The 12965-nt window shown below is 36.9% G+C and overlaps 1 protein-coding gene across 7 annotated transcripts in view; it reads left to right on the plus strand.

Annotated features, from left to right (window-relative positions):
• Nucleotides 1-12965, plus strand: part of CFAP74 (cilia and flagella associated protein 74) — a 53789-nt gene that overhangs the window by 24841 nt on the left and 15983 nt on the right. For 6 of the 7 annotated variants that reach the window (XM_067311191.1, XM_067311193.1, XM_067311188.1 and 3 more), the window contains 6 exons: nt 612-785; nt 2792-2963; nt 4284-4396; nt 5118-5240; nt 6352-6473; nt 11288-11416. In XM_067311191.1, coding sequence (XP_067167292.1) covers nt 612-785; nt 2792-2963; nt 4284-4396; nt 5118-5240; nt 6352-6473; nt 11288-11416 — 833 coding nt within the window. The remainder of the gene's footprint in view (nt 1-611; nt 786-2791; nt 2964-4283; nt 4397-5117; nt 5241-6351; nt 6474-11287; nt 11417-12965) is intronic. The other variant, XM_067311189.1, reaches the window with a different exon arrangement.

Raw genomic sequence — 12965 nt, forward strand, 5'->3', positions numbered from 1 at the left:
GAATTCAGCCATAAGCAGGATATTAGCAAGCAGCCAAGTTGTCTTTGTGTTCTTGATGCTTGAACTTGAATTGCAAGACTTTCATTATCTTAAACCCAGCTACAAAGTCGGTGAAAAATCCATATGAAGTAGCATATTAATGTTATACTGCTTTTAAACTATGGTGGCTCAAAGAACAGAATAGGATATGTTATGAACTGATCTGCAGTCACTATATGACATTAAATGCTGCTTGCTTGTTTATCATCCTGATGCTAGTAAGACCATCTTAGTGTAACACAAGAGCAGCAATGCTGAATTGATGTCTAAATCCAAAATAACTACTTGAAGTTTCTCAGGTTTACACAATGCTGCTACCATGATCAGAATTTGACATGTTTCCACAGTCATATAGTGGACTGACATAGAAGTGGCTCAGTTTAAGAAGACTTTGTTCAAATTAGTTCGCTTTTCCAGAAAGGTGGAGTCTCTGTAATTTATGTCATTATTTGATATCGTCTTTGAAGTGGTAATAAGAACTTTAAAGCCTTATTCTTTAAATGGTAGGTGCCCATTTAATTGGCATTACTGACTATCTAGGACAGTAGTAATTATGTTTTTTCTTTTTATAGCTGGCACTAGATAAAGAGCTCATTGACTTTGGCACTCATGTTGTGGGAGAGAGAATTTCACGGACTGTCACACTGACAAACTGTGGAGCTTTGGGAACAAGATTCAAAGTTCAGATGTCAGCAGGTGACCGTAGTATAAGCAGCACAATAGCAAAATCTTCTCCTGGAAGAATGGTAGGTTCAAAAGCATTTCTCTGAATTGATCAAGACATTCTGCTTTGTAAAGCATAATAGCTTTTGTTTTGTGCAATATTGCCAACCCAAGCACAAATAATGCATTAGACCCCAAATATCACAAGATAACTTAAATGGTGCTGAAAAAACCCTCAACAATTAACATTTTTGAAGCACTTCAGTCTATGCTGAAATACCACATTTCCTATTTTGTTGACATCTGTGAAAACTAGGGAAAAAAATTTTAGTTAAAAACAGAGATTCTGACACAATTATTTAAACTCCCAGTTCCTGGACTTCAGAAAAAAAGCCAGCTATTGCAAAACTAGCAATGAAGTGATGAGAGCTGGCAGTACTAACCTATGATTTTTCCTTTAAAAATTGAGCTGTTCATTTAAAATTCCTAGTGAAGGACAACAGTTACTGACAAACTATTATTAGAGGAGAAGGCTTCTTAGTCAAACTAAGAATTACATTCAGGTCTGTTGACTGAAAACTGGCATGGGGGGGGGAGATCTCTAAAATCAATACTAGAATGAATGTAAGTGATTGTGCCCTGTGGAATATCCTTGATGGGAATGAAGCATAGATCATTGAAGAAATTCACAAAAACTCAGAGACACTTGGTGTAGAGCTGACAATGTGTGGTGTCAGATCTGATATTGATCACTCCTACACTGTGCCAATTGCAGAAGTTGACAGAGAACCCAGGAATCCTAACAGCTCTCCTGCTCCAGTTGGTAGATACTTTTATAAGTGAAGAAAGTTTATGGAGAAAGCATGAATACAGTCTTCTTTGTATGTCAGCATTATGGGGTGGATTTATATTTTGAGAAGACTGAATGGCTGAAGTCTGAAGACATAACTGACTTCTTTTTCTAAAGAAGCTATGGGTTTTATTCTTGAAGGGTGAAAATCTTCAGATTAAAAAAAAGAGGGTGGGGGGAAATGTCTCAACTTTCTATCAAGTTGTGCTGTGTAACTACTGTGTTGATGAATACCATTATCATAAATGTTCCTTTTTCCTCAGGTGCTATGTAAAAAATACCCCACAGGTAGATTTCACAGGTGCTTGACTGAAGAGAATGTCACCACTAGATTGCAGGATATCTTTACAAAGTGTCTAAATGTCTTCATGGAGACAATGCAGATACTTCATCTTTTTTCATCAGTGCAGTCTTTTCTTTCTTCTTTTTTTTTTCTTTTTTTGAAGTATGAGTGGCTCAGATTTTCAAAATTCCCTACTAGGTAATCTAATCCATATGTAAGCTTTAAGAAAAAGTTTGACTTCCCTTTTGAAAGACTACATTAAATAGCACATACAGCAAAACTGAACTGACTATTCATCATGGATTTCAACTCTCATGCTATCATGACACTAAAGCATGGCTCAACTAAGGAAGATGAGTGTATACAAACGATACCACCTGTATCCACATTTTTCTCTCTCTATTTTTTGTTATAGCTAATTACTCTTCTGTTCCAGTCCTTTCTACAATTCATTGCAAACCCAGGAAGGCTTAAAACTGGCATGAACTGGGCTCTGTCCTGTTCAGTCTTCTGAACATGGTTGCTGTTTAATTCAGACAGCATATTTTTTTTTAACCTGTGTCCCAAATCATTGGCAGCTCATGAACTACATCTGTAGGTGTGTAATAAACAGAAACCTACTTTTAGCAGGCTTAAATTTGCTATAGAGGGGTCTATGTTTCCACTGGAGAAATGTTCTGTTAATTGTAAAATATTTAGCACCATATTCTATTACTCCTCCTATATTAGTTGCCTGTTTTGAGCAACCAGCAAAAATTACATCATCTCATTGATAAAGCTCTAGAAGAGTGTGTATTTTTCTTGAGAAGTATGATACATATCTCTATTTGCAACATGAAACAATTGCACAAAAACAAAGTCTGCTTTTCTTTGAAAACTGGTTGATGAAATTAGAGCTGGATGCAAGCTAGATGATAGATAACATTGAAATTTATTTCATGTATGTTTTGTAATAGATTAGTCGGCAATTCAGTGACTCTGTCCCTGAAGAGAAAGTCAGTAATAGTCCTGTGAAATCTGTGTTTGAGAAAAAGGATCAAACTTGTCATGACCATAGTGAAGAAATGACTCACTGTGTAACTCAGGTGGAGAAGCAGACAGAGACAAGCCTGAGCGGTAGCTCTACAGGTGAGATGATGATTTAAAAAAAAACTGACAGTGTGGATTCCCAGGCTAAGAATTGTCTGTGTATAGTTTCCTGATGAACTGTGGAATTCAGCTGGCAAAGTTACTCAGTTAATCGTTCTAGTAGTAATGTTACATTTACTTGTATGCTACCTCAACTCTAAATCACCTACGCAGCTCACAAAAATGACTAAAAGTAATGTGCCAGCACCCTTGTATCAAAATCAGTGGAGAATCTCTCTCCTCATTCGCAGTCAACAATTTGGCCTCAGAAGAATCCAAAAGCTAACCAGAGTGTAGAAACTGAAATTGTTATCATTCTTGTTTCGACAACTGAACACCCACCTCACAGAAGAGAGAACCATGTGACAAGTTTATTTTTATAATCTGTGATTTTTAAGAACAAAGAAATAGGAAGATGAATCTCCTCAGACACTTTTTTTCCCCCCCATTTCATGTTTCCTGTGTGCTTAATAAAAACCGGTCTTATAGGAGAAAAGAATATACATATCTAGGAAGTGAAGTTTCTTCTTCTGCTATTGGAATGATCAATATAAAGTCCCATGAAAAGGTGGATTTTTTTTTTCTTCTCTGTATTATGAAATAGAGTGATTCCATAAATCACCTTAGCTTTCTCTGCAGCATACATATCTTTAAAGTTATTTTCAGACCTTAAAAATATCTTAGATTTCCTTTCCATCTGTAGGTTTCCTTTGCTTTAACACATTAAATATCTCATGACATTTTGATCTTTTTCCTTGGTTAACGTGAAGCATGTGGTCACTAGTTGATTATTGCCATAAAGTCCAGAGTTAGCCACATCTCTTTGGTGGTATATTAGTTTAAGGCATTTTTGAGTCCCAGGGAAAGTTGATTTAATTAAAAGGTATTTATTTTTGCAATTGTTTTTAAAATGAAGCGAAGAATGGTACAATATGCAACAGCACTTCCACTTGCTTTGCAGGTCCTCCTGACTGCATTGTTTTGTCCTGTTGAAATCCTTCTTAAAGCCCAGTTTAAGCTTGCAGCTGAATCTGTAATGCCTGACATAACAATCTCCTGCAGGTACTTTATCCTACTGAAAACTTAATATTCATAGCCTGCAGTGGGAGGCTCAGGTGTCTGAGAGACGACTTCTCAACTGGAACAAATTTGTATGTCCAAACAGAAATTTCCTTCTAGACCTTTCCTTCCCCTATGCTGGGATACATGATTTGATTTGTGGTATTGACCAAAATCAATGTGCTTGTACTGGTTGAAATTTTTGTTAGTGTATAGATGCATACATTCAGCTTTTTTCTTTTTTTTTTCTTTTCTTCCCAGAAGAGCTTAGTCAAGATGCATTAAACTCCAAATCAGATCTAGAAGCAGACAATGCAAAGAACTTAGTGGAACCTTCTCCTGAAGAAACATCAACTGAAATTATGCTGGGCAAGGTAATGAATAGCCTGAGATGCATACAAGATTTTCAGTGTTCTAAGACTATATCAAGCAAATTGCTTTGGTAATAAATGTTGAGTATGCAATCAATGCCAAGCCCAGTGGACTTCAGTGTATCACATTTAATTCTTAAAATGAAATCGCCTTATGCATTTGCCCTTTCTTTTGACCTAGAAAGAATATTTGGTCCAAAGAGACTCTGTATACATTTAAATTTCCCATAATTTTAAACTTTTTCTTTTTTGGTCAGAATATATTTTTCTGCTGTGTCATTTCATGATTATAGGAAGCCTGGTGACACAACAAAAGCAGGGACAGGAAGAATGTCTGAGAAAGGGGAGACTTGAGCCATATTAAAGAATCTGGGTATGAAAATCCAGATGCTAGCTCTTACAAGCTTTCGTGGCTTCTGCTCATCTGTACAGAAGGCAGGAAAACTTGTGCTTAATTCAGTAGAGCAAATCTTTGGATGGTAGCACAAGACAGCTTTTCCGTGCATTAGTTATATTTTCACCAATATGATGGAAACTCTTCAGTAAACCACATAATCTAGTCATACAGAGTCTTACAGCAGAATGAAACTCATCTTGCAAGATTCTGACCACCCCTGGTTGTGTTTGTATAGTATGAATATATACTGTTCTATTTCAATACAAGTTATAGCCAACTACAGTAATAAGCCAGGTTTTCATGAAATTTGTTACTTCTTTTTTTTAGGTTACTGAAGGTGAAATTGGACCCTTCAACTCAGTAAAACTTCAGATTATATTTATCCCAGCTGTCCCTGGGGATGTACAGGCAGAGTTTGTGATTATGTTTGACGACTCACCCTGCAAACCAGTTGAGTGTTTTTGTGTAAGACTTGACTCAAAACACGGTAGAAAAAATAGTTTGAAATCCTCCTGCTTATGCTTCTGACAAGAACTACAAGAGCTCAGAAAGCTGGATTAGAACTAGGAAAGCAGGTAGATGAAAAGTATATGTTTATGGACATTCTAAGAAATAACAACGAGGTAGCACAGTATTACGTAACCTGATGGCAGGTCTCGGTAATTTTGTAAACCATGGCCCTTATCTTTGTAATGTACTTTCTAAAAGCCCTATCCTGGTACTCCCATTTTATCAAACATCATATTAGAAAACTAATTTCCTGGAAACAAATAAAAAAGTATTTTCCTTTATTACCAACCCACACAGTTTATTTTCTTTCTGATATATCAGCATTGGAATTATTCAGCATGTAATACTGAAACTGATGTGTGAAAGCTGGAACAGATGACAACTCTAGTTACCCTTGCAGCATTTTTTAATTCCACATTTTACTGGAAGTCAAATCTTGCCTGGGAACAGTTCACAGAACCTTGCCAAAAAACTTAAAACTTCCAAGATGCTCAGTAGGCTAGTCTTGGCTCTCCCCAAGATCTACAGATGGAATACACTATAGAAAGAGCTGCAAATGCATACTGCGGATTCCTGTGGGTAGCCTTTCAGCCTGGTAGGGAAGGACTGTTTTCTCCATGTCTGAGCTATTTCATCACTGAAATCTCATTTAAGGTCAATATAGGGCATAGTGCACTCTCCTGCCACGGTTGTATTTCTTTACTGGATAAACAAGTAGCAGTGTCCTTGAGTCTCTGAATTGTGACACATTCACTTAACTAGATGCACTTTAGATGTCATGCTGTCCAAGATGTTGAAAAGAAATATTCCTTCATGTTTTCTGTCAAAGAATCCAAACCCAAGTATAATTCATATATTTGTGCTGGAGCACAGGAATATCTATGACTTATTTTATAAATGTCTTCCCTACCTTTGTCTGATTAAAGTACCCTTAACACAAACAATATTTTACTCAACTGTAGTTCATAGTGGAAACTCTTGCTCTGCCTAGATCGGTAAGAATTTCAGAGACTAATAAAAACAAGTACGCTCTTGATTTGTATATTAACAGCTGTGCTTTAGTGCCGTTGGAGTTTCTATTGATGTGCCAGTTTGGGTGCCCAATCCAAATGTCGACTTAAAGATCTGTATGTATGACCGACTTTATCAGGATTGCATTGTCATTCAAAGCAGGTGAGCTACCCATTCATTATCAGTCTTATTCTATAGCTTAATAATGAGATCTTAAGTCACTAGGTGATGTGGTGAAGTCCAATTGTGCTGGAACCATTTGTTAAAAAATTTCCCATAGGAGGCTGAAGAACAGGGATTTTCTTCTTTGGCATTTCAGGAGGGCTGCAAGCCCTCTGAATTCTTCACTGTAGAAATTGGACTTGGATATTCTGCTATCCTAAATCCCTGGGACCAGCAGTAGCTATGAATTATGTGGGTTTACAACATGCCTTTCCATTTCTACAAGATTCCCTATGCTGTGCCTGTTCTGTCATGCAACTGTTAAGGCCCTAGGGAATAACAATCCCACTGGGTTTCATCAGTGCAGAATTCAAACACTAAATATTAGGTAGGTAAATGTGCCTAAAGTTATTATTTAAGTGCACTTCAGGGTACAACTGATTGAGCCAGGAAATCTCATGAAAGAATATTTTTGTAATTTCTCATAGTTATATTTAATTAAAGCCCATGAGAGATTTATGATCTGGAAGCCAGCTTCATGCCAAATTTTTCTTACAAGATTCTAGGGCTATCATATTAAGGTCAAACGTTTGTTGAACTTAAAGTACTGTTAGGTGCTGGATGGCATTACTGAGCCTAACCTGGCTAGTATGTTCAAAGCTGAAAGGGTCAATTGCATTTCCCCTTCCCCTTATCCACTGTGAACTCCAGAGTTTGTAGGTAGAGCTAGACATTTAATTAATTGCAAGTCTTTACACCAGCATGTTGTGTGTTTTTGATAATAGGATAGGATATCCTAATAGGATAGGATATTTTTGATAATAGAAAACCTCAATTCATCTCATTAGTATGTATATTGGTACTTTTTTGTTGCTTTTACTCTCTCAAAGGAGTCTCTTAAAGGAGTCTTTTGACTACTTTGTTCAATAACTTCATCAAAACTTTCCACTGAAAAATCACTGCTGCTGAAGGATGGTGAGAGGAACCAGCAGAATATCCTGATGAGACATTACTAAAAAGTTACTTGAAAGTACTGTTGTATTAGAAACATGTAAAGTGTATTTGGTCACTGATGTGGGGAAAGATGACTTCCCCTTCCTCCCCCCCCCCCCCCATCTTTAGCAAGTATAGTAAGAGTTTTAAAGGAAAAAAGCCTTACTATTGAGACTGTAGGAGTTCGAGGTTCTTGGCGCACTTGGCATTGTTTATAAACCAATTCATGTTCAGCACTATTAAGTAGTGTTCTGTCTGGGGATATCTGGGAACTTTTTCTGATGTGCTTTGCCTTTTGCCTTGTGGACTCACCAGTAATCGGGAATACTGGAATGGAAATTCAATCACCAGTCTTTCCAGACTAGGGATAAGAGGCTGGTTAAATCACTTCAATCTTTTTGCATTTACTGTAAAATTGGAAGGATGCAACTTTTCCTAATCCATATAGATGTTGCAGTGGAGTGATGGATACTATGCAAGTACACAGATAGTGAACAAATAGCAATTTAAAGAAAAAGTCTGTGTAGGTACTTCCATAATCCACACCAGTAACATCTGAAGACTGGTTCTGTTTGCACTGTAATGTGAAAATTGTTTTAATTCATTGGCTCCCAGAGACTTCTTGCTATTAGAAAGTGGTTATCTGAACAAACTTTGTTAATTGTCTTGTGGGTGCTTGGTGTCTTCTCTCTGTCTAATGTGTAACTATCAGCTAGATGCTTAGCATTCCTATTTTAACAACAATTTCCCTATCTTAGATTCTATTTAAATATATGCTGTTAGGATTAGGATGAGGTTTTTAGGGGGTATGTGAGGGTTTTCTGTTTTGTTTTTTGCTTTTTACTATTTCTGTTAAAAGTCATCCATTCTAACATCTTACCAGAATCACAGGCTGCAGAAATTCTTTGCAGTTGGAAAGGAATGACTAGAGCTGTTATCTGAGAAATTCAGCTTACAAATGTGACAAGCACAAGTTATGTAAGAGATTTCACTAGGCCTATATAACTCAGGGAAAAAATTAGAAGTATAGAAACAAAATAACTCTCCTAACGAAACCTTAGGATTTCTTGGTATTCCAGAGATAGAAGCTGTCATATAGCTTAGGCCAAAACTTCTTAAGCATGGGAAAAATCATCCTTCTGAACTTCTGGCAACTTTTGCTATATTAAGGGCACTTAATCTGTAGCAGTAATATGCCAGTTTACCTTGGCAAATCTGATCTCCTGTTCTGACTCGTTAGGAAGAATTATCTTTGTTCTGTAATCATCAGGGATGAAATTCCAAGCATCACGTGTGCAAGAGTATCATGCCTCAGCTTTTTATCCTGCCAACATGGATACATTTAATCTCTCAGCTGAATGTGGAATACCTGAGAGCCTTCTTTCTCTAGTAGCTGTTAAAATTACTCTGTAGCTTGTATCAGAAACAAGATTCTTCCTTGTACATGTCAAACCACTTGTCAAACAGAATGGGTTAAAACTGGTGAAAATGCCTGTATCTTCCTATTAATTGGGAATAATCTCTCAGGAAGGTAGTGGCTGGACTGTCAAGTAGCTGTACTTTCATTGCAGTGGTGAAAGACTGAGGAAAGGTAGTCTTGCTAAGGTCTATGGTCTGGAACTATGCACAGACTAAGGATCCAGAGCCAAGGACAATTATCAAGCTAGCAATGAAGTGTCCAAACTGCTGTCAACATACGAACCAAGACAATAGTTTGTTATAACAGCTACACGCGCAAATTGTACATCAGCTAAAGAGCTGTTATATTGAAGTCTGTAAACTTTTGTTCATAGCAACCACGCACTTAAGGAGACCAAAGCTATGGTTACCTGTAACCCAGTTGAAAAGGCTCTTGTCTAACAATTCCTGAAATGTCTTAGCTAGTGAGAATTAAGGTTCGAATCCAGTAGTTCTGAAATCTTATTAGCATAACTTCTAAAATACAGATTAATTAAATGTTAATTAGATATTTAAAAAATTGTGCTTTAAAATTCCGGATTGTTCTTACAAATGTCTCCTCCCATCCTTAACTAGTTATAGAAAGAAACACATAAAACTTTTAGAGATGATCCTCTAGATTTTGGGGGCAAAATCTGACCCAGCACTTGTGAGGGATGTTCTGTTAGAATAGCTTTTTGTTTGCTACAAGTATACACAAACTGCCAACAGCAACAGAGCAGAAAGAACTTCTGTTCTTAATGCTGCTGTAATTTTTATCATCATAGTCTATAATGTAAGTAGGAGATCAAGTTTTCTGTAGTTAGATATCTCAGGCACTTAGTGTCCCAGCAAGCTCTGCAGAATGGCAAGTTGTTAGTTAACACTATCTTTTTTTCTTTCTGGTGACTTAGAATATGGTAATCACGAAGCATAAATATGGAACGTAGAGGGTGAAAGTGTCTCACCAGAATCCTGTCCAAAATAAATGACTTTGAAACGTAATTTCTTTGGCAGGTTTTAATCTGCACTGATTTAATGAAGCACTATATAGTTCTTAGTCCGTCAATGGTCAGAAATCATTCCAGGCTCCTGATACCTTATGCTATAGTTGTTGACTGAGAGCAGGCCATCTGGACTGACAGCTTGTTAACCAGTCAGAGAGAGGGAAAATGACAAACTGAAATATTTGTAAATTGCTTGGCAATTATTTTGCACATAGACATTAAATTCTAAAGCAGGATATGGTTTGTGACTATCACCATATTATAGTATGGCCAGAATTCAGTAAACAGTGAGATGTTTCCTTAGCTTCCAGTACACCATTCATAGGGCAAATTGATCACAAGTTGTCTAACAGAGGAACTGGCACATCAACTCAGCCCCACTATGGCTTCTAGGCCTGTAGAATCTCTGTTGTGGAAGAGAAGTTGCAAGAGATTTATGAATTGACATCTTTTTAAAAAGAGGTCACCATAATTTTGAGAAGAAAAACAAACAAAAAAAAGCTCTCGTTACATTTGCTGGCATAAGAAACTCCCCCTAGCACAGCTGAAATGGGGTATTTTTCCTACCTATACAGGCTTAATTGTCTGTCGTTGAAGATTTTGAGATTATTATGATAAGAATGTGGATGAGCAGAATTCACAAACTGGCTACATTTTGATGTTCTATTTAGGTGTATTATGGCCTTCAGGTTCATTCTTTTGATTCTTCTGGCTCCATACTGGAACATTCAGTGCTTGTTAGCAGCTTACGCAGCATCTAGATATCTTTGGCTCCACTTAGGGGTGGCTGGTCTTAACTTCTCCACTTCTCGCAAAGGATAACAGGTTTTCATTTGCTACATCCCACCTACCACTGATCACTACAAAATGTAGACCCAGCATTACAGGAGGACTATTCCTTTTCCATCTTGAATAGGTTCTGTGCTGTAGCTAGGACCAATTAGGTGTCTTAAAAACATTGCATGAATCATTCCTGTTGATTCAAATAGAGGGAATATATGTTAGGAACAAATAATTAGCTGGTATTTCACAATAATTTGATTTTGACTTTCCGCTGACCTGATTTATCACTATGCACTTTGATAATTATGTTCCCGTCAGCTGTATACATTGCTTGAAATACAGCTGGGTTTGCTCACAGTACTTCCAAAATCTTGCTTTCTATACTTAGCTTAAAAGAGAATAAAACTGTGTGATTTTGCCATAACAGTTTTACATGCCCTTCATTTTCAAAGGAGGCTGAGAATAGTTGCAATCCTAATGTAGAGGAGCAATGCAAGAGGGGGAAGGAAAACAAACTCCCAGAGCAAATGTAGTTGCTGATCTGGCAACATGCGTAGCCCCTAAGCCACTTAAGCATGTCTGATCTGTTTGCAGAGCAAAAGCTGCGCTGCGTTTGAAGTTCGAAGTATGCAAAGAATTGAGTAAGCATATGGAGCTTCTTCCAAAAACAGGTTACATTCAAGCTCAGTCATCCTTCAATGTGCAGCTGAAGTTTCTGCCCAGGTAACCTAACAATATTAATCATTTTTGGTATTTAAGACAATATCTGTAAGAGGCTGTCAGCATAAAATCTGAGCAAGTCAAAGGTTTTTTTTTTCCTTCACACTTACTGACTGGAGTAGGCTGGACTCCACACTGCTGGTGTCAGTGTAGTCCCAGTCTCCCTCCTGTCTCCCTTGTAAAAGATGCCAGATGCTCAAGGAGGAAATTAACTTGGATCACATTCCTGTGAGGAAATGCTTTTCCTGTGGTGACAGCAGCAGTGTGAAAATCTTAACAGTTGCATTCCTGGTAGTTTGCTTCCGTTTCTGTGGGGAACCTATTCTTATACAAAAGAGAGGTTAGTTAGGCAGGTGGCTGCTTCACAGATCACTGATGAAATCACTTTTGGACAAGTACTCCTGTGCTTGCTAAGTAAGGTAAGAACAGTTGGACTTCTTGTTTGTATCCCTCCTACCCGTGTACCATTTTCTCTAAAATATGAATGTATTGATTTTATATTTCATGTGTCATTTTACATAACAATGTCTTCTAAGATGCTAAAAGCCCTATCCTAGCAAGTTTCTCTATTCCACTTCATAATGCATCTATGTATGCAAGCATAACAACTCACCTATAGAAATTAACAAGTCCAATTTTTTTCAATTTAAATGCAAGATTCTTATTGACCATTGTTAATTATCCTAACCTTATCATTGTTATTTTAAATAATTTAATGAGACATTTCCTTTGAAATATAAACTGAATGATTAGATCTCAATACTGATATACAGCCAAATACTTCAGTGGCTCCAGTTATTTCAAATTAAAACCAGATTTCATATGGACAAAAACCAAAGTATTAGGTGCAGTGATTGCTGGTGCACACCTGCTGCTTTTTTCGTAGAGGTTATCTAGCTCCTTCCACATAAGTATGTTTGGATTTTTCACTAATATGCTCAACATCTCTGGAAATCAGACCTTTATATTCTAAAATGAGTCTAAGCACTGACATCAATGTTATCACCAGGTTAGTATTCAAAGAAAATACAAGTATTTACAAATTTTCCAACATTTCAAATCCTATCAGATTACAACAGTAACTGTTATGATATTTTTCAGTTCCTAAAGTTCAATGCTCTAAAACACGTTTACACTTATTGAGTAGATAGAAGCATAGCTTAGATTTAGAACATTTAATCTCTGTTTGAAAAATGAGAAAGCTTCAGAAAGGAGAATTGATGACATTAAGATATTTCTGACACACAAAAATAAGTATCTAGCTGTTTTAGCATATAGATCAATTTTAGAAGGGGAGTGTGTGTGTATGAGAAAACAACAAAAAGAAAGATGAGCTTGGTAACAAGCCTGATGTAATGCACTGAGCTAGTGACACATTTCTGGAAATTGACTTAGTACTGCAAGCTCATTTTTCTCAGGAGAAAGAATTGCTGCATTAAAAACAAAACAAAATAAAAAAGAAACCCTTACTGAGCCAGGCTAAGTGAAAAGATTGGTAGCTTGGGAAGCTTTCCCAAGTATTTTGTGCACATTGAAATGCTTGGTCAGATGA

Source organism: Apteryx mantelli, chromosome 26 (assembly GCF_036417845.1).
Source record: "Apteryx mantelli isolate bAptMan1 chromosome 26, bAptMan1.hap1, whole genome shotgun sequence".
In the NCBI taxonomy this organism is placed as follows: Eukaryota; Metazoa; Chordata; class Aves; order Apterygiformes; family Apterygidae; genus Apteryx; species Apteryx mantelli.